Here is a 27,588-nt window from a genome sequence, read left to right as displayed (position 1 = left end):
GTGATGGTTTAATAGATACAATCCTGCCTGAAATGAAGAAGGCAACCCAAGGAGAATGGGGTAAAACAGGAACAGGAGAGTCCTTAGAATGAGATAAAAAGGGCTGCATAACAATGTAACATTAGATTATTACTATGCTGCAAATATTGGAAACTATTCACATCAAATTATGGAGGATGGCACAGAAGATAATAGCAGTTAACTCAACAACTATTTGATAAATGTTCCTTAATAGGATGTTATTAGATGCCCCTGACACACTGTGGGTTTTACACTGATAAAGAAGGCTGTTCCAAATGTTTAATTGTGCAATTTACATTTTGTTTTTAGAATTGCTATGAACAAAGAACCCAACCAAAACTAGAATAGTTGTTAAAAGGGAAGAAGTAAGGAGCATCAAACGCTTTATTTTTTTCTTTTCTGCGGGCTTTAAATAAACTGGCCTCATAGTTTTTAAACCAGCTCACCTATTTACACCAACCCTGAAGAAATGTGTTTGTAAATGCCAATAGTACAGTAGTGGTGTTTTCCCACTTGCAGAATATCTTGCAACAAAAGAACACAGAGTACTTTAAAATTATTTGCATCCCCCATCTACTACCTGTCTCTGTATGGCGGGTAAGTAATCATTAGTTCTGCTTTACAAATGGTTAAACACCTAATGAGGAAAGCTTAGAGACTGGCCCCAAACCAGAGAAAGCAATTTTTCAAACTGCTGAGTATCTGCAGCTATAACAAGACTGAGTGGCATGAGAGGCGCTCGGGATCTTTGCAAACTGTGCTGGGAGCTAAGGGCAGGCACCACAGTTTGGTGCTCTCACCTTTGGGTCTCCCCCTGCTCTTGACTTGTCCTCTGGAGAGAGGCACCACAGGGGACACAGTACCCCTTAGGCGGGCAGAGGCTTAGGCCAGCCTCCCTTCTGCAGCTGCAGGCCTTGCTTACCCTCTGTCTTTGAAATCTGCAGCAGGTCTTGCTGGGCTTTGGTTGTCAAAGTGTATTCTCTAAAAATGCTGTGTTGATTCCTTGGCACTCATGTGAAACGAGCATTGTAAAACCTTAGAACATTAGTTTATGGGAAAGAAAATTATTCTGAAGTAGGGAACTTTTCTGAACAAAAACCTTAAAACTCTATGCTAACACTTTTACAGTTTAAAATTGTTCAACCTCTGTGTATTTATATAAAATACCACATTTAAACGTTCCTTTTCTGAGGAATGAAAAGGAACATGAAAAATATTCTTATTTCCTACAAGAGGAAGATGCTAGTTTTTTTGTTTGTTTTTCAGAACAACTCTTACATGCAATTGAAACAGAAATCTAGAACAAAAAGGACTGTTCAAAATCCAAACTGCAAAAGGGAAAGATGCAATATTAAATCTTGTGTTAGGAACCCAGGGACAACTCTGCACTCACAGAAAAGCTGGCCTTGGTCGCTGTTCTCTCTGATTCATGCCTTCTGTGAAGTTTCTAATAGAAGTGTTTTGTTTGTTTGTCGTTTACTTTGTAAGTGTTTTTATAAAGGATTTCTCTAAGAATAAGGCCTCTTTAACTTTCTGGGAAGAGGCAGCTTCTCTAGAAGTGTTTAAGGTTCAAATAAGAGGAAATAAGAGAATGTTTGGAGGAAAGAAAAGAGTCTAGGTGAGGCCTGGTGCAAGCTGGGCTRCATCAGCTCTCGCCATCCTCTCTGATGAGCCAGCTGGCTCTAACATGTGTGCGCAGAGGCACAGAGCTCCTGCACAGCCTCACAAGAGCTGTGACTCTTAATTGAAGTCAATGTGAGCAGAAGTGCTTTTGAGGCAGCTCTTCCCTTTTTATACTTGCTCAAAATCAGAGCATCACAAACACTCAGACATGCTGTTTTGAAGGCTTGGTTTCTACTGCTTCTCTCTTAGTCTCTTCTCTGCTTCTGGGAAAATATCACAGATTTTTAGTCTGACTGTAGTTTTCATGTACTTAACCCCACTGACTTGCCAGGGAATGAAYGTCTTCTTCAAATGTCTTTGCCACTAAAACAGCAGAAACAAAAAGATTAAAAAAAAAAAAAGGAGAATGTAAAGAAATCCAAGTCTATGTTTCCAGCTCTGTCCCACAAATAGGTGAATGCTGTTGATGAACTCTGATTTACAGTGACAAATTTAATGGATTAATGGTTACACAGAAGCAAGAAAAGACCTTTATGATTGTCTTCTAAGACACTTTACATAATACAGGGCATAGTTTTTGGTGAAGTGCTTCTTATGCCAAGCCCGTAACTTCAGGTAGCATTTAACCATTTCTTCCAGAAGACATCAAGTATAGTCAGGAGATCCAGAGTACAGCTCGCTCTAGGTAGGTTGTTCCAATGACTCGATTTAAAATAAGATTGAAGTCTCCTCTCAGAATTGTATGTTAGGAGAAATTTTTTTTTCCAGTTTAAAAAAATATTCTCGGAAAGGCATGAATTAGCCTCTTTTTATGATACTGCGGAAGCCTTCAGGGACATATAAACTTCTAAAAAAAATGCTTGAAGGGTCAGAGTTAAATATGAGCTATTTAGTTCTGTTATGTTTTAAGAGAAACAAAGAAAGGTTTCCACAGATTTTCATCTTGTTCTGTGATAAGAACATGTCATTAAATACCCATTCTTTGTCCCCATCAAATGGCTATTCTTTTGGTCAGAGTCAGCTTTATTTATTGGTTGATTCATTCATTTATTTATTTTCAATACAGTGACAAATGGCAGCCACCAATGGAGATTTGAAATAATTAAAACTTGACTCATGAAAGGCTTGATCAAAATGAGATTTGGAACCTCCTCTTGTTAATTAAGACGGTGTTAATACTTTGATTTCTGTATTTAACTGAGGCCTATCCTAGACTCATAAATTTGCACGCCTTACCGAGTGTTCATTTTCTTCAGCTTCAATAAATTCAGATGATGAAGACTAAAACTCATTAATTAGATATTGGGTAAAAATTGATGAAAATATGAAGTAATTGTACATGAAATTGCAGCATGTTCTTTATGATTCACCTATCTCTTATCTACATAGCTGTTTCAAAGCTCTGCCTTCCATAGTGCTGGCCTTTGCAGAACTCCGCTTTTGCCTCACAGACTTTAACTACATGAACTCTCCTCCCCTGGGAGCATCCATTGGGCTCACAACACAGACTCTGTTGCCTGAGAGTTATGCTTGCTTTTGGGACACAGAAGGTATGTTGACATTGTAAGAGTGATGAAGGCTCGAGAACAAGTTTACGCTCTGAGATTCTGCATTTTGCATTGGCGCCGACAGCTGCGGCCCTACCGTAACGCGGCTGAGGCCCCAGCGCTGCGCCGAGGCAGAGCTGCGCCTGTGCTGCCGGGCTGAGCGATACACCTTGTTCTCATGTCCTGCTCTGTGTGCGCAACACCCAGGCCGCACAACTAAGAGCCTGCAAAGGCTCTGGGCAGTCTCTCTCTCTCTCCAAGGTGCTTAGTTCAGTCTGCTCTTCAGTACAAGCCTGTCTGAGTGGGGAGGCTGGACATGGACCGGAGGACCAGGACTACRAGGCCACGGGAGGTGCTGGTGAAATAACCTCCACAGTTAATCTCCACTAGCCAAGAAATACAGTTGTTGATTTTTTGATTTAGCTGTTTTGAGCCACTTTGTGCTGCCTGATCTGTGACACAGCTGGGGTCTGGCTTTGTTCCTTCAAAGCCCTATGCAAGCATTAGAGAATTAAGTCTCACAACACTCTTATGACAGTGATGGGGTGTATATAAATTGTTTCTTGCTCTCCACAGAAGAGAAGCGGCTTTAAAGAACTAATGCCTTGTAACTATTGATCCTTCTATGTGAAACCCTTATTATCATTGTAATACTTGTATTACAGCACTGCCACACAGCTCCATCTAAGTTAATGGTACTGTTGTACTAGGCAAAGATAAGTGAGGTAGATTTTTTTAGCTTCTCTCAGAAGAGCCTTTAGCCTACAAAGAAAAGAGGGATGAGATGAGAAACGGAGACAGCAACAGAAGAAGCTGATGTGCCTTAAGTAATACACTTGACTAACAGGAAGGCCATGGGCAACCACTTGAACAGCATTATAGCAGACCATGGGTTTCTTCTGGGGCTGGTTACAGTCTGTCTTACCTATTCAGATAAAATACAATAAGGACATTGACAACACCCCCAACTTGTACACTAAGAATTGCAGACCTTTCCTCTTCTAAATAATRTGATATCTTAAGACATATCCTGCAGGTTTTAAGCACTAGGAGAATTAAGCTGTGTATTATCTTCAAAAACAGGAAGCAACAATAAACTGGGAGAATACATTTTAAATATTAAAGAGCAAAGCATTTATAAAAGACAATGAATTTTTTTTATTAAAAATTATTGTTACATGAAAAAGTCGCATAAATCTAATTTCAATGGCTAACAGACTATTGTTATAATCTTAATAATTCCTCAGAGGATCCCTGCACAAGCTCCATTTAGTGTTTTCAGTTTTGCACTACTGGTTCATCCTACATACTATCACAGTACATATCAGACCTACAATTTCAAGGCTTATTAAAATAATCATTTTTATCAGGAATGGAGAGCTGTTACTTACCAATGGAAATATATTATTAGCTCATCCAAACTAAATCGCTCATTCCTCCCCACTAAAAGTTAGATGCCTGTCAACATTTCAATATTATCTCTAACATTCTGAGACTCTGTAATTATGGAGAATTTGTTGCTGGTTTGTTTTTAAAAAATAATAGGTGGAGAATTCTGTCTTGTCTTTTCTGTGTGAGATATGTAGACCATAAAGGAAGGGGAAAATATATGTTAGGAAATGAGAGGCAAATTTTACATTCTCTTTTTTTTCCAGCACTGGAAAGGAATGCTTGCTCTGTGGAAAACAGGGAAAACATTTAAATTGGAAAGGGCAAAAGACATTTCCAGCAAAACATCACAGAGAACATCCATGGTAATGCACAGATCTTTCTCAAGGTGAGGACTAAGGTAAGAAAAGTAATAGAGAAGAATATGGCAAACCAGTCTGACCTCCATGATGACCAAATTCAACAGGGCTAGCTGATAAGGCTGTTCCTAATTTTATTTATTATTATTATTATTATTATTATTATTATTATTATTATTATTATTATTATTATTATTATTATTATTATTATTATTATTATTTCACTTTTTTCTATTTTTCCCCCCTATTTTTCTGTTGTATTATGATCCTTGTCTTTGACCAAGATTTAGCCAGTATTTGTGATACGAATGTGTTGCTCTTAGTATGTGTTTGTTTCTCATTTGCTGTAATTTGTGCCTGTGTCGGGGGCACCTTTTCAGCCTCCTTCTCTTACAAGTTACATTTTCAAGTATGCCTGTTCAGCCTGCCTCTCATCTACCTCTTGAGAACTCTATAAATGAACAAAAACTTCTCATTCTCCCTGTCTAAATAACTCCTTAAAATGCTCCTCTCATCCAAGACCTACAAATAAGTACTGAATTCACTGMCCATCTTTATATACAATCCCAGGATAAGGAGGGCTTCCAGTTACAGGTAATATAAACAGTTGAATAAAATAAAACCCTGAAATACATTGAGCAGTGTTCAGTCCAAATCTCAAAGTTTGTGAACAGTTTAATTCTGGTTTATGAGCAAGTGTGACTCCTCAGACTTCCAAAAAGGCTGCCAGAGAAAGCTTAAGATGATGGGAAAGGAAGAGAGCTACTGCTGTTTAATCATAGCTATTTAATACATAGATGAACGAGAGTATCTGCACCAGCATAATACATATTGCATTAGAGTATGAGCCATCTGCATGGAGCTTATGACCTCTGTGAGAATCCTACCCCTGTGGAGAGCTTTCTGTTACTTGTGAAACACAAAACCCTGAAATGTTTAAAATGGCACTATGTGCCCATGTTTAGGTTGCTGAATCCAGCTCAAAGAGCCTTTTCATGATAAAAAAAAAAAATACACTTCATCAAATACAAAACAGCGATAGCAAATACAAACAGCAAATAGCAAATACATTTCAACATGTACACAGATGAAATATGAATGCCCTAGGCTAGATGAATCTAATCTGTGGTTGCTTCACTGTCATAAAACACCCATAGATCAAGAAGACGAGGTTGTAGGGAAATCTCGCATAGAAAAGTTTGAGCATTTGAGCCATTGGCTTTAGCCCTGCAGCTTTTCTATCAGCAATATTTCCTCTGTGCAGCGAAATACGCAGCCCGCCTTCCATTTTTTAATTCAAGGGCAGACAGTGACAGGTGAAGATAAGTTTGTATAGATAGTGCTAACAAAACAACATGTAAAGCAATGAAAAAGAGTGAATAGTGAATTACCCTTAGTGGAATGGAAGTATGAGTTCAAGATCCTTGCTCCCGAACTAGAGAACTGGAAGCAAAACTGAAGATATSAAAGCCCTCACTGGAGCAACCAGGGCATACAGGAACACAGTAGAAGAATTGGAAAACAGAGATGGCAACAACCTGGGGACACTGCCCCAGACTTTCAGAGAAGAATGAACGAGTTAAAGCGAACATCAGTTTCCATGAGAAAACCTCACTGAGAAAACTTCACTGAGAAAACTTCACTGAGAAAAACCTCACCGAGTTCAGGATCAGCAAGAGGGCCAAAGTGAGACGGAGCAAGGATGCAGGTTGAGGGCATGGGGCCTGCCAGGCCCTTGAACTGCTTACACAGGAAAGTGGTGTTGATAAAGTGGTGAAAAGCAAGTGAGTGACACTAAAGGGGTAAGGAGGATTCACCCAGGACAGAAGTGGGAGAGTGCAACGCTCAGGCAAACTCAGCCATTTTCTGTCTCGAGAAGGGGACTGCGGTCACTGCAGCCAGACCCAACACGTCCCCGGGACACCATTTCTGGGACTGCCTATCTTTACAATTACAATCGCAAATGTGATCTCTTTAGAAGTGGGAAAATAGCATAGAAGTGCGAATCCATACTGCTCCAGGCTTCCTATGCACCTTAGAAAAAAAAGCACCATACTGACATCAGCAAAGTAACATTCAAAGAATATAATAAACACAATTATAACCTACCATGGAGATACTTGCCTACCTCACCACCTGAATGAAGAACATATGTGCCAGGCCAAGCAAAATACCCCTTTATAATTGCAGCTTCTTTTCAAACAGACAAAGAATATGTGTTTGCTGATTCAAAGACTTCTAAAAAAGCTCAACAAAGCCATGTTTGTTTTAAATATTTGTATATTGTGGCCCTTAAGGACCATATACTCCTTCCCCCCTGAAAAAAGATCTAGTCCAGTATGGCATGGTGGCAGGAATGACAGAACAGCAAAGCAGCATGTCAGAGAAATGGAAGTTTTCAAAAGGAAAATCATAAGGGGGCCTCCAGGTTTATCCAAGTCTATTTCTTCTTAGAGAATTGTAATTACTCAAAAGTACACAATTTCTCCTTGAATGTCTGTGGGGGGGTTTGAGATTTTTTTTTCTTCCTCTTCTTGACAGTACCTCCTGTTGACATCAGACTAACAGTCATTACACCTTTCTAGTAATGTCAATAAAAAAATTGCCAGATATATTTTCACATTGTATAGCTTATCTGGACTTGAACAGAGAAACCCTCAGCCAGCAAAAWACTCAAGGACTCTGCAGTGATTATGTAATTTCCTGCTCCATAAAAATAACTGTTTATCTTCAGAAAAGTATAGACTAGAGAAGGAAAGCATATAATTTAATAATTCAGTAGACAAAAAGTCAAATAGGAGAGAGCTGGGTGCCTGAGGTTGATGTCTTTTGCATTCAAGGAATCTATAACTGGGGGCTGTTTCCAGGCTATTATACTGATGGGAGAAGATTGGGCCCGAAGCTTAGGTGGGAAAATAATTCACTCAAGAAACAGTGAAAAAAAAAATCTTTAAAAATGAAATCAATGATTTTAATGTTTTTGGTGYGGTTTAGTTCAGCCTCTTTCAGACCATTCCAACATGCAGGTCTTGACACTTGATGACTGTGTTGCATGATGCTCTCTCATTCTAAGTACCTTGGTACAAAAAAGGCAACATTTACTCTTCTTTTGTAAATATATTGTCTCCAGCCAGAGACCAGGTACACGACAGTTTTAGAGTAAGGTTGCTATTCAAAGCAGGATCACTCCATTCTCTATAGATCCTCAAATAACGCTGATGGAAGCAAGATCTCCTGTGCTGCTTTCTCATCCAGCTAAGTGCGAGGGCAGGCACTGATAAATGCAAAATGCTCAGTATGCCCAGTAATTGCCACTTGTGGCTATCACCAGTTGCAGGGGAAAACTGCAGGCAGCTCGAGCCAGCTCCAGCAGAACTGGTACAACGTATTTGATGCTGTGGAATGTGAAGGTGATGCCAAACATTGCCCCTTTCTCATTTCTGGGGAGARCTGGCAATTTTGGGGGAAGTGATAAGGATTCTATGTGCAGAAAGCTGCTGAAAGGGTCAAAGGGGAACTGCAAGTGCCCAGTGCATGTTATCTCCTCTTGCAAGGTGTTGATATTGTGCATATAATGCATATATGTGCTAAAATTACATGCCTGAAGAAATGCAAGCAGATATTTCCATAACTTCCCTACCACCAGTGTGAATATGTACTGACCTCTTCAATTCTGAGTATTTAAATGAGTTGCTAGTCAGTCTTTTCCACCTCAGATACCTCTGCTTTATGATCTGACATGACAGCTGCTGATTATAGCTGTAATAAAGGTGAGAACCCTGAGAAAAATACAGCTTGGCATCACATTCAGATTTTGAATGTTGGAATGCCTGTAAAATGAGATATAGTGGGAGATGCGAGTGCACAACACTAGCCTCCTAACAGGATTACTCTCAGTAAATAGCCTATCATAYTCACTTTAAGAAGAGCTTATGAAAGAAAAATACCTGTGAAGATTAGCACAGAAGAATTAAAAAAAAATCCATTTGCTCCATGTCCTCTTCATTTGACATTATCTTCTTTTGTATCTGTGCGAGACAAGCTAGCATAAGAACCCTGAAGCTAAGCACTCCTGATTTCTCCAGGTAGCTTAAAACGATATAAAAGCTTTGAAGTCTGGCTTCTCTATTTTACTTTAGTACCTTCCAGCTGAAGGAAGTCAGCAGAAAACTGGTTGGAGCCGCATGCTCCATTGGGGGATGCTGTACCCTGGAGAGCTTCAGAAACAGCATTCAAAATAGCAGTTCCCAAGGGCAACAGCCTATATTCAGGTTGGGCAACTGAATACATCTCTTAAGTGCCATAAGCATAAACCAGAGTCATGGCATGTCACCCAAGAAACGCTCTGCCACGGATTTCATCATGACCTTTCATTTCTGTCACTGGTGAGGAGGTAGAGAGGGGACTCCCCTAAGTACAGGCAGCTATCTGACCTTTTGTTTGCTATCTTTCTGTCTCCTGACACAAGCCAGGAATTTCCTTCTTAATAAACATGTTTTCTAATTCAAGATCAAAATAATTGAAAAATGGTCCTTTCTGGGTTTAAAACTTACAAACCTGAACCCAGTGGGCTTCAGTGCTATTAAAAAGAGTGACATGAAGTGGTATCAGTTTTTTGTGAGCTGCCTCGCTGAAGCAATCAACGTAAATGAATATGTGTCAGTAAAGACTGTATCCACTTAATGAAATGAATGTATCAATAATGTTGATTCAAAAAAAACCATGAGCCTGCCAATAYACTTTCTGTGACAAAGGAATTAACACTCCATCATCTTAAGCTCTTTGTGACTCCTAGTCCTATTTTAGTCACCAACTTCTTACACAGCTGATGGGCTCAGAGGCTGCTGTAGATATTTCCGTAATGACTGATTGGTCTCAATATTGAAAAGGATCTACAAACTTCATATTGGGTCAGGACTATAGTATATATATGTGTAAGTCTGGGGAAGAAAAAAAAAAAAGGAAAGTAGATAGGTAAAGAAAAGAACAAAAGGAGGAGGATAATGATTAAATCGAGGTATAGTCACCACTCAGCCATTGCTGGAATGGGTTTTTTTCCTCCCTGATACAGCTCCACTAGCTTTGCAAAGCTGAAGAGGTTTGCATTGGGGAATCATTTTGCTTACACACTTCTCTTATACTTTCATATATCCTTGTCAGACAGACTTTCAGTATTTTATTAATTGTTAWTTCATGCAAACAGTTAAAAGCAGTGAAACTAGAATTATATGATCATAGTCATAAAGTGAACAATATATTGCAACTTGTTTATCCATCTGCTATAATTGCACTGTGGGAATTGAGCTGCCTATATTAAAAGCATTGACATAAGTGGTGCTAACACATATAGAGGATACGGGTCAATATGTGCTGTTAAGTTCTGCATTTGCTTCTTCATATTAGACAAAGCTAAGGGTTCCTACATCTAAGTAGACATAGCAGAACTGAAGCAGCTTTGAACAAACTGGCTTGTACACAGAGAAGAGCAGGAGTAGAACTTGATATAAGTCAATGGTCCCAGTTTCCCTGGTGGAGAAACAAAGTCAAACGAGAGGAATGGGCTTATGCCCTAAGTCACTCCCTGTTTGCTACAGTTATGAAATAGATTATAGTTATGAAATCAAGGATGACTTTGGTTAACCTCCTGGCCCTGCCATACTCTCTCTCAGTCTTGTGCGTAGACCCTGGATACATCTCTGCTACCTTTCAAAGTGTGAATCCAAGCTGAAACTCACACTCACCCCATGTCCAATGTGTGTGGATGACAGCTCAAGGGGAGACCTGGGTTTAAGTGAGCTCGAGGGCAGGATTTGCTCGCCCTTCATCCCTGGGTCTGCAGCTCTGCGCACATCCAGGAACACCTCCTTCGTGCGAGCGCAGTGAAATCTCTCAGAGACGGTTTCACACTTTCTGCCTGAACCTCAACTGATTTGACAGTGATCAAAGAGGTGAACGATTTTTTCCCCCTTCTGCCTGAATGGGAACCTAGAGGGACTTGTTTGCTCTAAATCCTAGGTATAAAAACTCACAACAGCAAGTTTGATTTTTTTCCCTTTACCTTGAAATTCATAACATCATCCAAGTATAGATAATTATCCTTAGAACAAGCAAAAACCAGCCCTGAGAGTCAGGAAAAAAAAAAAAGAATTCAAGAAGGATTTACTTTTGATAGCGATTATTCAGAATCTCTTAACAGGAAAAAAAATATTTAACTGATGCAAAATATATTGATTGCAAAAGAACCCCCGAAAATCCACCTCTCTGCATGGCTACATTATGCTAATATTCTCATGTTGTCAGCAGATATTTACCAAGTATGAGGGATTCATTAGCCTCAGTGTAACCTGCATCCCAAACTCCGGCAACACCTCAAGCTGGCTCAAGTCAAAGACAAGTGTATCTGGCTCAGGCATGCCCATTATGGTGTAATCATCTGTCCCTCGTGAAGTTAAAATCACTTCACTTTGAAAGGGTGCTGGTAGGTCTACCTGCAATTGCTTCATTTTAATGCAAATGCATCAATTTCCTAAAGGAAATAAACACTGTAAATCAGTAAGTATGGAATAAATGGCTCTCCTAGTGAGGGGTGGGGTTACCTTGGTTATGTGCTGTTTTACACATATTTCTGTGTGTGTATGTGTGTGTATATCTGCACATACATATATTGTGCATGCAACATGTATTTTTACACATATGTGTGTAATTTTGTATATCCATATATATATACACACATATACATACAGACATATGTACTTGCAGCTTAATCCAGACTAAATTTAATTTCCAGCTCTATTCTCACCAAGAAATTTGTCTAGAAGAAGGCACCCTTATGAATGCCCTTTTCCTTCAATATCCTCATCAAAAATATGCCAGGGTCAGCCTTCACATGGCAGTGTGATTTAAGAAATTGAGCCCAGATCCTGAACCTCCTCTGCCTCTCCTGCAAATGGGCAACATAGGAGTGCTCAGGATCTGTTCACTCCTGCAGGATTAGACCTACAAATACCGAAGGCTTGTATGGATGGAAGGTATGTTCATTTCTTCCTTTTCTTTTCAAGGGATTCTAAATTACTGTCTAGCCTCCCATTATTCTCAATTGGCTCTTTCTCGATGATAATTGCAGCAAGGTTAAAAATGGCCTAATGATTGCATTAGTTTCCACACAACTTCCCTCCTTTCACTCCTCTCCGACCTCTATCCATAACAGAGACTGGTGAAGGACAAGCAGAAAAGTAAAAAGAATGCCTGAATATAGGTTGTCATGCCCAGCCCAGCTGTTGCTAATAATAATTTTCTGAGTGCTGGCGCTGGATGAGCCATTTGTCACGAATGATTTATTTGACAAAATTAGCTCTCTTTTTTACCCCTTGGAAACTTTTTGTGTGAAATGACAGAGACGTTTCACAGTTGCCTGTTACATACGCTGGCCTGGGTGAGGGTTTCAATCCTCCCGTGTGAGTCTAGGGATTAGCAGTGCASTGAGCTGCGAGGATTCAGTAGGGACTAATGATTTTGGATGCCTCTTCTTTTTAACCGTCCCTTCTGGGCAGACAGATCATGGCACTGATATTCAGCAGGTATAGTTCAAAATCTTGCTGAAAAATTGCCCCTTAAGGGATACCTTGGTTGTTCACAGAAAATTACTAATTGCTTCTGAAAATCTCACCCTGTGCCTATTTGTTATATGTCATTACTCACACCAATTACATAGTAGGTATTATTCCATGACTGACTGACTGATGTTCTGCAGAATGAGGAACAGGTACTCACAAATGTATGACAAATAAGGCTGCCCCCTTTAAATATCAAAATAGATATTCATAAAAATAGCATTGTCTTCCTTCACCCATTGAGATCTGAACTGTCTATGTAATAATGATTTTTTTCCTAAAATTCTGCCCCATCTCATGTCATATTTTTCAATCTAGTTTACCTTGAAGTTTCTAAGTATCATAAAGCAGACTCTGAGCTCTGACATCAGCTGGGACTCAGTTCTTATTAAGGTATGTTCCCATTAGCCAGCTGATCTCCAAGGATTAAATCCATCCCTTGATGCCTGACTGTTCAGGTATCCTTTAAAAATTTCTTCATTGTAAGGCTTGTGTGGCTCCAAACCAGGGATACTTAGGAGTTCTCCCTTCAGGGATAATTGTGGTTGATTCGTTTCCAGAAAGGAGTTTTGTATTTAGGCCTCCTGAAACCAGTGCTTCCTTCTTTCAAACTGCCTATGTGCACTTTTGGTAGGGCTCTTGGTCCTTGGGTTCACAGGGTGGAGCTGGACTCGTGGAAAGCCTGTTCTGGGACAAGATATGTGCCAAGATGACACTGCAGGCCAGTAAATGAGCAGTGCAGGTGACTCGGGGAGAACTGTGGATGGCCACATGGAGCTAACCAGTCTGCTTGGCAGGGAGRCGGCCGGCACAGCAGGACAGGGACAGTGACCTCTGTCAGGGCAGGGGACCAGCAGGCAGGAACGTGTCCCATGTAAGGCGTACCGAAATCCTTAGGTAATTTGTAGCCATAGCCACGTACACTRCTATTTGGTGAGGTTATTGACCTGATCACTACAGCAGCCATATCTAGCTGTGTCTGAGGCATGCGCCTTAATAGGCAGACCAGACAACGCAATGGAAAGCTGCAATTCCAGAAGGCAGTGGTAAAATAATGTGGAGAAAGGGCAGGGAGGGGAGAAGAGCTGATTTTAGTTCTTTGTCTTCCAATAATCACTGCACAGCTTGACATCTGATTTCTTTTCCCCTAATCTCAGTGGGCCTAACAAAAATGCTACTGGCCATCAGATTATCTCAGCAGATCATTAAATTTTCTTATCCTCCAGACTTGTGGATGCTGTGGAGCAATCCAAGGATAACGAGCAGCTGCTGTTGCTTTCACCTGGTTGAGGTTAATGTACTTTATGAATGCTCCCCACATACATATACTCTTTAATGAACAAGTCTTTTCTTTTTATAAGGATTCTCTGTGGAAAATAAAAAGTGAGCTTTATGKTTTTTTGACGAGAAATGTGATGTTTGTTAGATATATTCCTCGTTATCCATAGGAAAAAAGAAAAGCAGCATGTGATCCAAAATCCACATACAATCAAATTTGTGGGGGTGTGCACCCTCCAAAATTCCTGCGCATAATGCTCTTCTCCTAACCTGCAGGCTGTAAGGTTGCTTTCAGACACATCTGAATTCCAGCTTAATTACCCAAACAGCTGGATTGATTGAATTCATAGGCTAAACTGTTATTGCTTCTAGTGGCAAACTGAACATGGGTTACAGCACTGCTAATGCTCTTTACTGATTCTAGGAAAGAAACAAGTTTATCTGATCAGAGATAAACTTACTTCCTCAGATAAACATTTAAATAGATGAGCTTTCTCCTTCAAAAATGCTAACCCTATTTCCCTTGTGGTAGCTAATTTTTCCTGCTCTTCCTTATGTCTTCATGTCCTTCTTTTGCTCTTCTATTCATATTATCTCATCTATTTTCATGAATGGTTGCTTTTGTTCAAATATTAAGGCTCCAGACTAGCAGAACAAACTTGCATGGGGTACCGAAGCTGAAACTGCTGAACTTCAGCAATTTGTTATTTGCACTGATAGCATCGTGGTCAGAACAGCTACTGATCTAATGCTACTTGTATGAGAGTCACATCATGCAGGTCCCAAGCTGCTTCTCTCCTGCATTGCGTTAATAGGGACACCCAGCTGCCCCTGATGAGGAGGATAATTTGGTGCCCAAGTTAGGTTTTCTCACCCAGAAATAATGGACTGCTTTCTGTACAGTCCCAGCTGACCTAATTACGATCTGTATTAACTCTGAAGTTATGAAGGTGCTCACGGGATTATCACGACTGGGAGCTCCAAACCTGTGCCAGCTCTAAGAGCATTTCTGCTCTGTCTGTGGGAGAGGAGGCTGTGCTGATCCCTGTGCTCAACATGCACAGCGGGCACGGAGCAAATGGCAGGAAGCTGCGAGGGAGAGGTGCCCAGGAAGAGGATTTGATATGGGTTTTGGGTCGCAGCTTTTCAGGTCAGCTTTGTCCTCACTGAGGAGAAGGAAACACATGCTGCAGAGAAGGGGAGAGGCAGGAAGGGGTTGGCACTGTATGGTGGGTAAAGCAGGGGCATCCAGGACGGTGGCTTTGAGCAAACTCCAGAAAACACCAAAACTAAATCARTGGCCAAGTGCTCCCAGAATCCAGGTACCTGGCTCTGCAGCTGAGGCTGACACACTTTTTGCCTGCACAGCTTTTAAGGGGGAATAATAAATTGGCTATAATACAAGTCTTGTTGGCAAAAAGCCCTTTAAATGTGGCATTATTTACATAATTTCCCGCAAGGAACAGCTGTGTAGCCCTCCACTCAAACCATAACTTCTCAGCTGTGGTGCTTATAGGATACCGAGGAGTTAATGGAAAAGGGGTGTCTCCTACAAACTGGCACATTGCAGGTGGCACTTGTAAACTGATGTCCAGCTCTTGCAGTCAGATCCAGATTAGTAGCCACTGGGATGCATTTCAGGATGGGCCTATATTTGCTGATAGCTTTTAATTAGTCTGCACAGCTCGTTGCCACATCTGCTTTCCTATAAACAAACCACTAATTAGTTCAGCGAGTCAGTTAAAAAGTGTACCGTTGTGCCAGATAGTTTAAAGAGACACTGAAAATATTTGAAAAGCAGTAGATTTCATTGCATTTTTTAAGGAAAATGTGCAAGAAAAAAAAAACATTTAATCTCCTTACTCTGCACTCCTCTGCTAATTTCAGGAAAAAARAATATTGCCAAGTTGTGGCTGTGTCGTCCTCACAGCAAATCCAGTCAGGATTTAAGCTTTCAGACACATTCTTTTTCTTAACTTGACTCAGATGGTAACACAAGAAGTTTTACTGCTAGTACTTCTGAAGTGTGGTTTCTTGTCAGAAAAAAAAAAAAAAAAAAAAAAGTCAAGTTAATAACTGAATTTTTGCAATACCCAGGCTTTAAGGCCTAATCCAGTAAAGGAAAGTAGTGGCTGCTGTTCTGGAGTCTTGGGTGTGACCCATACGGCTTAAGGAGAAGAGGAGGTTTTTAGGCAGCATGAGAAAACACGAAGTCCTCTCCCATCCCACATGTGAGGCTCCTTTCTGCCTTCCAAAACAAGCCCTTGCAGAGGAGACGCTGTCTCTGCCCCCACACAAGCATCAGCTGAGGGGCTGAATCCTCCTGCGGCCCCACCGGGGCACAACTCAAGGGGGAAAGCAGACACTGATGCATGGACAGGATATCCCTCAGATGTAAGCGAAGTCCAGAACAGCAGGACTGGGCCTTTGGATGCACAGAGAAACTCAAACGAAAACAGRAAGTCTGAGAGATCTTATTAGGCTTCTAAATTCCTCCTGAGTCTTGCTTTTGTGTGACTAAATCCTTTATTGATGCCGACTGTACAGCCTGAGTGCAAGGCAGCTAAGCTCCCGATCTAACCCTGTGTACTGGTAACAACTGCAGCTGCAGTAACTTTCATTTTTCAGATGTGGGCTTTTGCTTTGCACACTGACTACTCCTTTAAAGCTGGGAGCCTTGCTCACGCTGTCCTGCGACACCCTCCCRCTTTGATACAGCGCCTGATGGCTGAGCACAAGGTCCTTCCCCCACCTCCTTACTCTGCTCTTGGCGTGGCAGCGATTTAAAGCTCAGCTTTACATCAGAGAGGCAGGAGGGCTGCGTGGAGCAGCCTGCGCCTCTCACTGCGCCTCGCCATCCAGAGGGGCTGTGTATGCAGGCCAGGGACTCTCCCAATAAAGACATTAATGGCCTAAATACAACTCTCCTTGATGACTAAAGGGGAATCAGTCATGCAATCTTGACCTGATGTCGATGCAGTGCTTGGCTGAGGATGAGGCCCCAGAAAAGCACCAAGCCTGGAGACTGCGATTTAAGCCGTAGCTCTGGAAAAGGCAGCTGCATCCCCATTAGTYGGAATCACTGGAAGCCACACCTGATGCTAACTCAAAACAGGCTCYAGCTGCCCCTGCTCAGGACACAATGCTCGTAACCTCCTAGCCACCTGTAGAAGGTGATCATGGCTTTCTCAGCTGGGGAGCAGTGTAGCCATCAATCAGTCAATCATTAATTAATTAACACCCTCCCCCCTCCGCCGGGCTTACAAAACCCTGTTCCACCCTTAGGAAGGCTTTAAACCACCAGAGTCCCATCCGCAGAGCCAGTCGTGAGTTCAAGTGGGGTTATCCCGGTCCTGCCGCAGTGGCTGGTASTGGATCCCGCGGAGCTCGCCCGTGAGCGCGGGGTGGCTGCGCGTGTGCGCAGCAAGCAGCGGGGCTGGGGCGCCCTGAGCTGTTCCGGCGGTACCAGGGAGGAGGAGGAGGAGAAAGCGAGAAAAGGAGGAGGGGGAGGAAAAAACCCAAAACCCGTTCTCTCCAGACACCTGACTTACTCCGTGATTCCGATGCTTCTCAACAGCGCGTGCAGCCAGCAGCGAGGATCCTCCCTGGAAGGCGAGGAGGAGTGACTTGGGGAGAGGAGGAGGAGGAGGAGGAGAGCGGCGCGCTCGCCTATAAGGAGGTGTCCAGCGCCGGCTGCTGCTCCCCGCCGCAGCCGCCGAGCAGCGAGGGGAGCCGGGCAGCGGCGCGGGCGCGGAGCGGCCCCGCGGGGCGGAGGTGCCCGGCCGCGCTGGGCGCCGCGGGGAGTAGATGCGCGGAGGCGGCGGAGCGCCCGGCGGCTGCCCGCTGATCGGCATCGGGGCGCGCAGGCGGGCGGCCGCGCTGCCCGCGCGCCGCTGAACATGGATGCCCGAGCCCGTGGGCTCTTCGCGCTGCTGCTCGCCGGCTTCTGGCACCTGGGATCGGCCGCGACGAGCTGTGAGTAGCGAGAASGCGCGGAGGGGGCTGCGGGCGGCCTCGGGGCGCGCAGGCAAAGAAGGGAGGGGAAAAATCCCGTTAAGAGCGGGGTAGCTGCACCCTTATCTCTAGGAAAGTTAGCTCGGTGCCGCTTCTCTGATCGCGCTTGAGACGCGGAGCTGCCCTGGCCACGGGGGCTGCTCGTGGCCGTCCGGCCGCTCTCGCCGCTGCCCTCGGCGCTCCCTGCGGTCGCGGCTCGCAGGCGCTGCCGCTGGAGCCGGGGATGCCGCGGGGCAGCTCTGGACCCGCCGGCTCTGGCTGCCGTCGGACTCCCCCGGGGGCTGCCGCCCGCACGCCGCTCCCCGCCCCAAGTCCCCGCGCTCGGTGCCAGCCCCGGGCCCTCCCGCGGGTGCGGAGCGTGCCCCGCTGCGCTGGGGAAGGAGGAGGACACGGGAGCCCCACGGCCCCGTCGCAGCGCGGGCTGCGGCCGCCCTCGCGCGGGCGCGGGGCGCTGCGCGGGGCTGCGCGCGGCGCGGCCGCCAGGGGGCGCCCTTGTGCCGCCGCCGGCGCCGCCGCCGCGCGGGCCGGGCCGGGCAGCGGGTCCCGCTCCCCGTCCCCGCCGCGGAGCCTGCGCCCGAGGGCACCCGCTGCCTCCTCCCCCCCTTAATTTAAATGTCCATYAATTAAACGACGGTTAATATGTTTTAATAACGCCCGCTCATACTAAACGGCAGGCGATTTAAGGCTGTTGCGCATGCAGCAATAAACTTAATTCCAAACACTTAAAAAGGAACTCTGCATTAATGAGCTTTCGTATTTCACGGGTGACAGTTTAATTTCCCTATGCCAATAAACACTTCCACTGAATACGCTCTGCTTCCTAAATATTTAGGAGTGGATCTTTTTTAAAGCGTAATGATCAATGGTTTTATTATACTGTACAGATTTTACTTATTCATTGGGCAATGAATTAGTGTGGAATCAGCTGCCTGTGCTTTCCCAGGAGCTGAGCAGAAGGACCTTGTGCATCTGTAATAGCTGCAAGTTCCCTAGGAACCTTGTTAGGTTTGGATGTGAGGGTATCTGCGTGTGCTCACAGATCTCAATAATTGCATCCAGTATGAAAATTCATCGCTTGCTTAAATAAATCATCTGTGTATGTGGGAGCCCAGGGAAGCTGTGTGTCCTTCCTTGGGCTTGGAGTGAGAAGGAGATCTTATATATGGGTCAAAATGGTGAATGTTATGTGCCTGGAATTAGTACCCTGAAGTCCATATTAAATCTGCTACATACAAGTGCCCTTGCACTTAGGAATACTGAGCTCCTAGGTCCCCACTGGGCTTTCCCACAGGAGATGTTTCCAAATGGGATCTCTCAGCCCAGGCTGGTGCTGGGAATTGAGGAACTTTGAGAAACTGAAGTGCAAATGGCAAAGCGTAGCTTTTATGCTTTGGTTTGAATGGTTTGACCAGATGTCTGGCTCAGATGTTTGTGCTGGTCTAAGTGCAGTGGMTTTGGAGGGCTTCTTCCTGACAAGCTCCACAAATGAGCAGAACTGGATACAGTTGTTCTGGTCGAGTAGAAGTGAGTGTTCAGGAAGGAGAATTCAAATCTTTTTTATTTTAAATCTAATATGAAGTTAATGTAGATAACTTTTTTATTGCTCTTAAATTAGGAAATTTTAAATTAGAGATTTTTTCTTAATTTCTGTAATGGGAAAGTCCTGAGCAAGTATCATTAGATCAAAATTACCAGGTGCTAATAAAACAAAAAATTCTTCCCACTTTGCTTTTTGCAATGACTTATTACGTTAGGCAACTAGAGTGGCAACAGGATTTATCCCCAGGATATTAATGATTAGAAAAAGAATAAATAGGCATGTACCTAATATTGGAGAAGAATTGCATACAATATCTGTACAGAAATTTGAGCCTTCGTCAGGTAGAGGGAGATGCAAAGCCTTGCTCTATAACAAATTAGGTGCCCRTTAGCAGCGTTTTTTGAGATCTGGAAACATTTGTAGCTTCAGTAAATCTAGTAGTAAATCCACAGTTGTTGAATGCATTTTATTTTGCTTTTTGTGTGTGTGAATTTGAAATGTGGAAAGAAACAAGCTTATGCTGTTCCTTCATGCTGACTTATGGTGCAGGGCTAGTCTACGTCTGTGAAAGTATTCATGAAGCAGGAGCATTTTTGCTTGGTCCTTGCTTTGGTGCTGTGCATCTTAATTTTYTTCACCTTGTTATTTTTGTTCATTTGGTATTCTTTTATTTCTATTTTGTTTYTTGATTTTTGCTATATGTGCAGAGAGATGTAGCAGATTAAAACACTTCTTGGAGAGCTGCACCTTCCAACTCCTATTGCAAGAGATTTGCTCAGACATGGGGGCATGTTTCCCACGGCAGAGGACTTTCTTCCACCTAGTTCCCTACCATTTATCTGATGCACTAAAGCCTTTCACTTAAACCTAGTCCAAACTGTCAGTCAAACCTGCAAAAATTCAATGTGTCATAGAAATAGGTCTTCTATTAAACTTCTATTGAATTATGTAATATGAGTTACTGTTCTGCAGTGCATTTAGATCCGACCTTATCAGAGACTTCTTACTTCCTACTGCAGTTAGCGTGTGTTTGTATCTGTATTTCAGAAYTATGACACAGACTTTAAGAAAAATCACTTTATTGGCAAAGGCAACTTTTTGTAGAAAATAAAATGTTGGCTGATTATTTTAGTCTTTCTTTGCAGTAATCTGAATTGGCAGTAGCAGTGCAGGAGCCAGACAAGCGTCAGCGTAAACGTACAGCGGAAATCTTAACTCTGAGAGCCTGAGGCTACCGAGATCAATAGGTTTACCCAGGACTTGTGACAGCACAAATGAGACCTCGGTCAGCAGTGGTAAAAGCAAGAGGTCTGTTAAACAGTGACCTTTCTGTCTGTGTGGTCAGAAAAATGCTAAGTTTTGAAGGTATCTGTTGAAAGGGGTAGAATATTGATTTTTCAGGTTGTAGGCTGCAGTTCATTTGCTTGTAGACCGAGTCAAGTGGCTTGGGATCATGCCCTGGTTCTGCTTGTTATACGGAATATGGTTAAATATTCTGCATGGAAGATTGGTGTTCAGGAATGCTTTCCCCGTAGCTCTATGGGGCAACCATATCCAAATGTCAACTAAAAAAAGACTAAAAGTCTTCCAGTATAAGAATGGAAAAAGTAAAATGGAATAATGTGATTTCCTGTGTGAGAAGCTGTGAATGAGATTCCTGCCCATGGCCAGGTTGAGGGAACTGTTCCTGATCAGGGCTGACTTGTTGCACATCTCCTTATTGATGGCTCAGGCAGTTTKACTTGGCAGTCCTTGGCTTTGAGTTGGTCTTAGACAGGCTTTCCATGGGCTATAAAGGTCTAGGGATTCTTCATCTACTAAGAAGATGACATTACCAGCCCACAGAAATCTGTATAGGGTTATTATATCAGTATCAAATACCTTTTCTGCTGGAAGATTTTTTTTCTTAATGCCATGCAAATGCAGCAAGATTTCTTTTTTCCTGTAAAATAATAGGAAGAACAAGTTGTTTCCAAATGTGGTTGGTAYACTTCTATAAAGTATAGACTACAAGGGGAAAATATATTGCTTCTGGGTAGAACAAAGCCCTCTCAGCACAGAGCAAGTATCAGCTCTTTTACCAGTGGGAAACTGAGGCAGTGCCTCATACAAAAGCATGGAGGTAGATTCGGCCATGGATTTTTGTATTTAAGTATCACAGATGACTCCTTTGGGGTCAGTTGAGTTGATATCATATGGTGAGATCATGCCACCTGCTCAATTTTTAGATCAGATTCATATTTGCTTTGCTATATGTAGTCATTTCTACATCCATGAATTACCCCAGGCCTTCCTCCTCCTCTCCCACCCCCTTTTCTGATAGTATTTGAGACAAATGGAGTCTACAGAGCTGAATGGGAAAATGAATGAATCCCAAGGCAGGAGAAATGTGGGATGGCATTTATTTTTAGCACCTAAATGCGTTTTTCCAGTACATATGACAAGTTTCAGATTGTTTAACAAATAGAACCTTGCCACCCCCAACCTCTCCACGCATCCAGAAAGGATGATAGTGGGGAAAATATGGATCTGCAGATATATCTTACAGGATCACCTGTGACAGAGTACCTGAGTAATCTGCCTTCCGCTAGCCAGCCAGCCTTTGGTGTTGGAGGATGAGRCGTCTGTGCAAAGCACCAGGTAACTTGGTTTCTTTTCAAAATGACCTGACTTRGCTGGTATTTTTTTGATGACTGGATTTGCTGAGGGAGAAATGTTGTGATCCTACAAGATATGCTTTTTCAGGTGTTATTTTACTGATGAGGGCCATGCTTGCATGGTATTTGTAGGAGGTGGCCCTCACTGAGTGTATTCAGAAAGGAAGGGTAGAGAATTAAAAAGTTGGATTTGCATGAACATTTTCTTTTAACGTGCCTTTAACGATGTGGACTCTCTTGTTCAGCTTTATCTTAAACTCTATCAGAGCAGGAAAGAAGGGAGAAAATAGTGTATGTCTGCAGYATAAGAAAGCTGTAATGGGAGTTTCTCGGAGGCTCAGAATGTGTCAGTAAAACAGGATGCATAGTAATTATTAGCATGTCTGTACAGAGTCAGAAACTGGACTGATATCACTGATAATTAATTTCCTTGCGTTAATCTTGTCTCTGTATTTTCTAATTGCCCTGTGCAGATTCTTGTGGGCTGATAATGCCATCTGTTCCCTAGATCAGCAGAACCGATGGCTTTTAAGTGTGAACAATGTAATATAGAATTGGGGTGGAGGGGGAGGGAGGAGAGGAGAGATGTCAAAACACTGCTTTGTTTTATTTTTAATTATCCATTAAGTATTTTTAAAAGGGAATTAATAGTGTAGTGAGACAGTTGCCCTTGTAGACAGATAAGCAGTAGATGGTGTTTTTAGCTAGCATTTGCTCCAAAATAAATTGATGAAGGAGAGCATGTAGCCATTTGTAATGTCATAAGGATCGTCCCTGATCCATATACCACAGGGGAAAAAGCAGGAGGGGAAAAAGCAACCTCTTTAGCTGTGTTTTGCCTCTATATAATGCTAGCAATTAATCTATGTTATTACAGACATATGTTGGGACTTGGATAACTTGGTCCAGTTTCTACAGAAGCGTGTGCTTGGAGATTATGSGCACAGGAATCGGATGAAGCAGTGCTGGTCTGCATCACAGCTAAAATAGTGAGCAGGTATGAGAGCTGCTCTATAATTAATACTGCATTTCTTTGTAACGAGGGAATCAAAAGCCTGCAGAGCTGGGTTTTGAATGTACAGTGGTAGTGTTTTACCAGCAAATAAGGTACAGAGCTCGGAGATAAAATATTGTTCAGTACGTTAGTACATGAGTACTATAGAGTTGCTATTACAATAGTCACTGGCGTTTAACCTATCTGATCTAGAGCACCCCTGGGGATTTGAACTTGCATGGACACTAAATAACCCAAAATACCAGGATATGTTTTCACAGCATCACCGCAAGACAAAAGTTCTTCTGTGGCGTCAACTGGCTGCCACAATCACTTTGAAAGAGAAACATGGTCTTCTGGATAGGCTTGATGCATAATTTAGAGACCCTCTTCTGGATCAGCAAAGGCTTTAGTGTTAGGAAAGATATTAAGTGATCAAGGAGACAAAGGCAGCAGCTGAGCCTTAATTTCCTTCTGTAGCAGTGGCAGTTTATCTGTATCTTTTGTCATCTTCATGTTATGCAGAAGCCAAAGCAGAGGCTTCTGGCTTGGGTTCAGTTGAGTGTGGCAGTTTATCAGGGATGGGAAGGTGGTTTTCACTGAGCCTTGCGCAAATGGCTTTTCCAGGCAATTTTCCTTCAGTCTAACAAATTGAATGATTTCTGTTTTCTCAGGAATCATGATTACATCACTAATTAATTTAAAAGAGCATTCATCAGCATCATTGTGATAGAAAATCTGGAGGTTGTTCTAGCTCTGGGCTTGGGCTAGAGAAGTCCAGATTTCTCACTAGGAGGAATGAGGATAAGTCAAATACAGGTGGCAGGAGAAGTTTGCTGGCAACAGCCTTTGACTTTCTCCTGCTATAGTTAATATCAAACACTTTACACCACTGACTAGCTTCTAACATGCCAACACTATATTTATGCTGGGCAAGGCAACTCCAAACTTGAGATTAGGGTTGTTCTTAATGAGCTTCACTACTGTATGGATTCTTAAGAGCAATAATGAGAAAAAGCTAACTTTGTAGCTGTTCATTTAGTGTTATTTTAGACTACTGAAGTGTTTAGTGGCTCATATTTAATGCATTCTTTTACAAATTGTTAATTGTCAGTGTGATTTATAGCATAAAAGAACAGAGTTCTGGTGGAATACACAGTACCCCAAACTAATTGGAAGATGTTCAGTAACACTTACTGCAGTGGAAATTGAAGAATAACTATGGTATCATTTGGGTATCACTTTTATTTTGACATCAGTAATTAGAGTTTAGCATAAAGCCACAAAGCATAAAACAGAATGGTATTCAATACTAACCATTGTGGCACAGTAGGATTTGGACTGGAAAGGAAATAAATGCATTTTCATTCTCAGTTTTATTGTGTGTATTGAGAAGTATTGCATGTTGGCCCTGAGGAGTTCTGAAATGTAATTTTTTTCCCTCTAAAAGTATTCAGTGCACTGTGKTGCCAATACAGCAATAAATAATAATAATAATTTTWAAAAAAATGTGTGAAATCCTCTTTGTTCCCAGCTGGGCAATAAGAAGCTGATAAATGCTGTACTGCCTGCATCGGAATTGGCACGTTGCATTTACTTGGACTCTAAATGCTGAGGCATTGTTCCTCCGTGACAATGCTGCTTCAGTGATAGCAGCTCATCAGCCCAGGAAAGACTAATACCTTGTGATCTGTTTCAGAGGTGACTTGGTTGTGGTAATTCCCTAAGAAGGTCAGGAACTGCCCTTGTATATTGGGACCAAATTGTACCTGCTTCTGATGTAGATGTTGCAAGCAACTGCTCTCCATCATCCTCCTAGGTCATAAAGAAACAACCCACTGAGCATTAATAAAGTCATTTTCTTCCTTCTGTACATGCAAGCTTAACTCTGGAGCAGCAAGGGGAATGACATYTTGCTTTTGGAGAATATCTGGTGCACCTATAGCCTTATGCATAAGGAAAGGAGATRGAGCCTGTTCCTTGCAGGGAGAGTGGAACAGCCACAAAGGATTTCCTCCCAGTATTCCCATTACTAGTGGCAGTTTCCTGATACACTCAAGGAGGTCTGAATTAATGGTCCAAACTGTTAGAAATAATACAGGCATTTGTAGTAATCAGGATTGATTTATGAATAGGACAGAAGGGACTAAATATACCATACAAATGCATGTTGGAGATTCTTTTCCCAAATGAATAATTCATTCTCTTCTAGTATCCATGAAAACAAAAACACTGTGAGCATAAGAACCCATTAAAAAAGTTAATCCCGCAAATGGCTGAACACAGAGGAAATCAGCTTTTGTTTTAAAAGGTAGATTTGAGTAAATCTTCTCTAATTTGATTTGCCAGTGGGGTATGATTTAAGTCAAACAAGTTAGYAGGATTACTTGTTATATGAAAGTCTAAATATTTAATAGCGGGTGAGAAGTGTCTGCCCTACAGGATAATGAGTTAAGGAGCACTTATTCTCCACAGTGCCAGAGGCAGAAGGTGAGCTTAAAACCAATGGAAATAGCAGGCAAAAGGGAGAGAGTGTTTCTATTTTTGTGATAGTCTTCTAAAAGTGGCCTTGAGAGCATAGGCTAAATAATACCAGAATGACTCCAGGAAATAAGTGGCTTTTGACTGGGTGGAAGTGTCATGGCCATCTTATGGTCTGTAAGGGGCTAGAGATGCACAGAATGAACCTTCTAGCCAGAGCACAGGGGACAGGACCTTTATTATCTTTCTACCAGCCCGAAAAAAAAAAAAAATCAGAGTTGTTGGATTGTTTTTTTTTTTTTGTTTTTTGTTGGAAAAAAGAAATATTTAAAAAAAAAGTTGTGGTGGGGGGGTTTTGTTTGTTTGTTGTGATTCTGCCCGAAAAAAAAAAAAAATCAGAGTTGTTGGATTGTGGCATTGTCTTTGTTTTTTGTTTTTAATTCTGTATTAAAATAGCTTGTATTTTAATTTTAAAGAAGAGCCTTCTTCAGCAACCCTTAGTGAGACTGAGTAGTTATAGTATATTTCAGAGACTATTTGGAAAAGAAAATGGAAATTTGATGAACTTCAATYGGATGTAGCTTGCAGTATTCAAATATTTACAGATTATTAAATAATTTTTTCCAAGCTCTGTTTAAGTGTGAAGCTCATCCTGTATAAGAAAGGATATCGCATAGGTAATTTCCTTCTTACAGGATGCTCTTCTTTTGTGCCAGTGTTTCTTGGTGGAGACCTGCTGTATGACTAATATACTCTAAGAAAGCCACAAAAGGATTTGAGGTTGTCACTCAAAAGTAGTTTATGGGCTGGAGCTAGGAACCAAGGGGAGGGTTTACAAAAAGCTCAAACTCTTTTTCAAATAAGCAACAGAGATATACTTTTTTGTCTTTACTTTTGCTTGGTGAGGACAGTTGGCTTTGGGCAAGAGCATCCCATGTGAAAGAAACAGCCTGCCTACCTGAAACCTCTGCAGAGTAGACAGGGAAGCCTGAAGTTTGACCACTAAATCGTGGACCAGTACGTGATCTGTGCTCTCCACTTGTGGAAGGAGGTATTAACCTCTGTGTCTCATCTCACTTAGAGCAAAACCAACTATTTCACTTGCTTTGGCAGTCTTGATCCATACCTGTCCGTTCTGTAATTGTCTCCCAAGGATTTGGATCTGGATGTCAGTGACTCTGGGCATTAAACAGGGCAGTTCTGATTTGCTAGCCTTTCTCTGATAACCAACAAAGAGTTGTCAGAGCCAACTCTTTCCTCCTGCCTTCTCCAGCTTTCCCACTCTGCCCACCAAAAAAAAGAAAAGAAACCCTAAAACCATTGGTAGCATCAGATTTACAATGACTTTTTTTTTTTGAGATTTCAATTAATTAGCTGAGATCAGCGTTTTAATGCTTTAGAAGACAGTACAAAGGAACACCACAATTTCAAGTACATTCTTTCTGCTGCATAGAAAATGTAGCGTATCAAAATTAGCATAAAACCTCTAAGTGTTAGGATGAAAGGGTGAGTGTTAGGAGAGAGGCACAATCTTTGCATTTAAAAGGTTTGGGTTTGATGCTTGACTTTTTCTGAAGTTTTCCTGGGAATTATTAGCTATGTTTAGTTGCTATAAGCTTCATTTTAACTGGTTTATCTAATTAGATGAAAATATTCCTTTCTTTCAGTGTTTAGAGATTTCATGTAAAAGCAGTGGTCAGAGAAGGGCTAATACATTAGGCACTGGTTTAATATTAGCAATAATATTGCTAGCACATTTCTGTTAAAAGACAAGTACTTGTAGCATCAACAAATAATAGAGCTTATAAAGCATCATGATCTGTGCTGCACCTCTGGTGACTTCCATAGGGATTTGTATGTAGCAGCTTCTAGTAATTCTRTATAAATCTGTAATTGCACAATATTCTGTGTGAGAGCTATGGGCTGTTTGCCTCARAGCTAGGGCAGTAAAGCATTTTTTTTCCTTTGAGCTGTATGCCCTGACAATCGTTTCTGTGATGTGTAGTACAGCTGACTTGCATCCCTCTGCAAAACCCATGCAGGCTTGTGCTTAGTTGCTCACCCTGGTGCTAAAC

General features: G+C 42.1%; 1 protein-coding gene across 2 annotated transcripts in view; it reads left to right on the top strand.

Annotated features, from left to right (window-relative positions):
• The first annotated feature begins 17,697 nt into the window (after window positions 1-17,697).
• The window catches only part of CNTNAP5 (contactin associated protein like 5), a 250,433-nt gene continuing 240,542 nt past the window's right edge, over window positions 17,698-27,588 (top strand). For both annotated transcript variants that reach the window (XM_026053914.1, XM_026053907.1), the window contains exon 1: window positions 17,698-17,802. In XM_026053914.1, the coding sequence (XP_025909699.1) occupies window positions 17,727-17,802 (76 nt within the window). In that variant the 5' untranslated portion in view covers window positions 17,698-17,726. The remainder of the gene's footprint in view (window positions 17,803-27,588) is intronic.

Source organism: Nothoprocta perdicaria, unplaced genomic scaffold (genome assembly GCF_003342845.1).
Source record: "Nothoprocta perdicaria isolate Ctin4 unplaced genomic scaffold, notPer1 scaffold_0, whole genome shotgun sequence".
Classification (NCBI taxonomy): domain Eukaryota; kingdom Metazoa; phylum Chordata; class Aves; order Tinamiformes; family Tinamidae; genus Nothoprocta; species Nothoprocta perdicaria.
The sequence above is the reverse complement of the archived record's forward strand: the minus strand, read 5'-3'. Positions and strand labels throughout refer to the sequence as shown.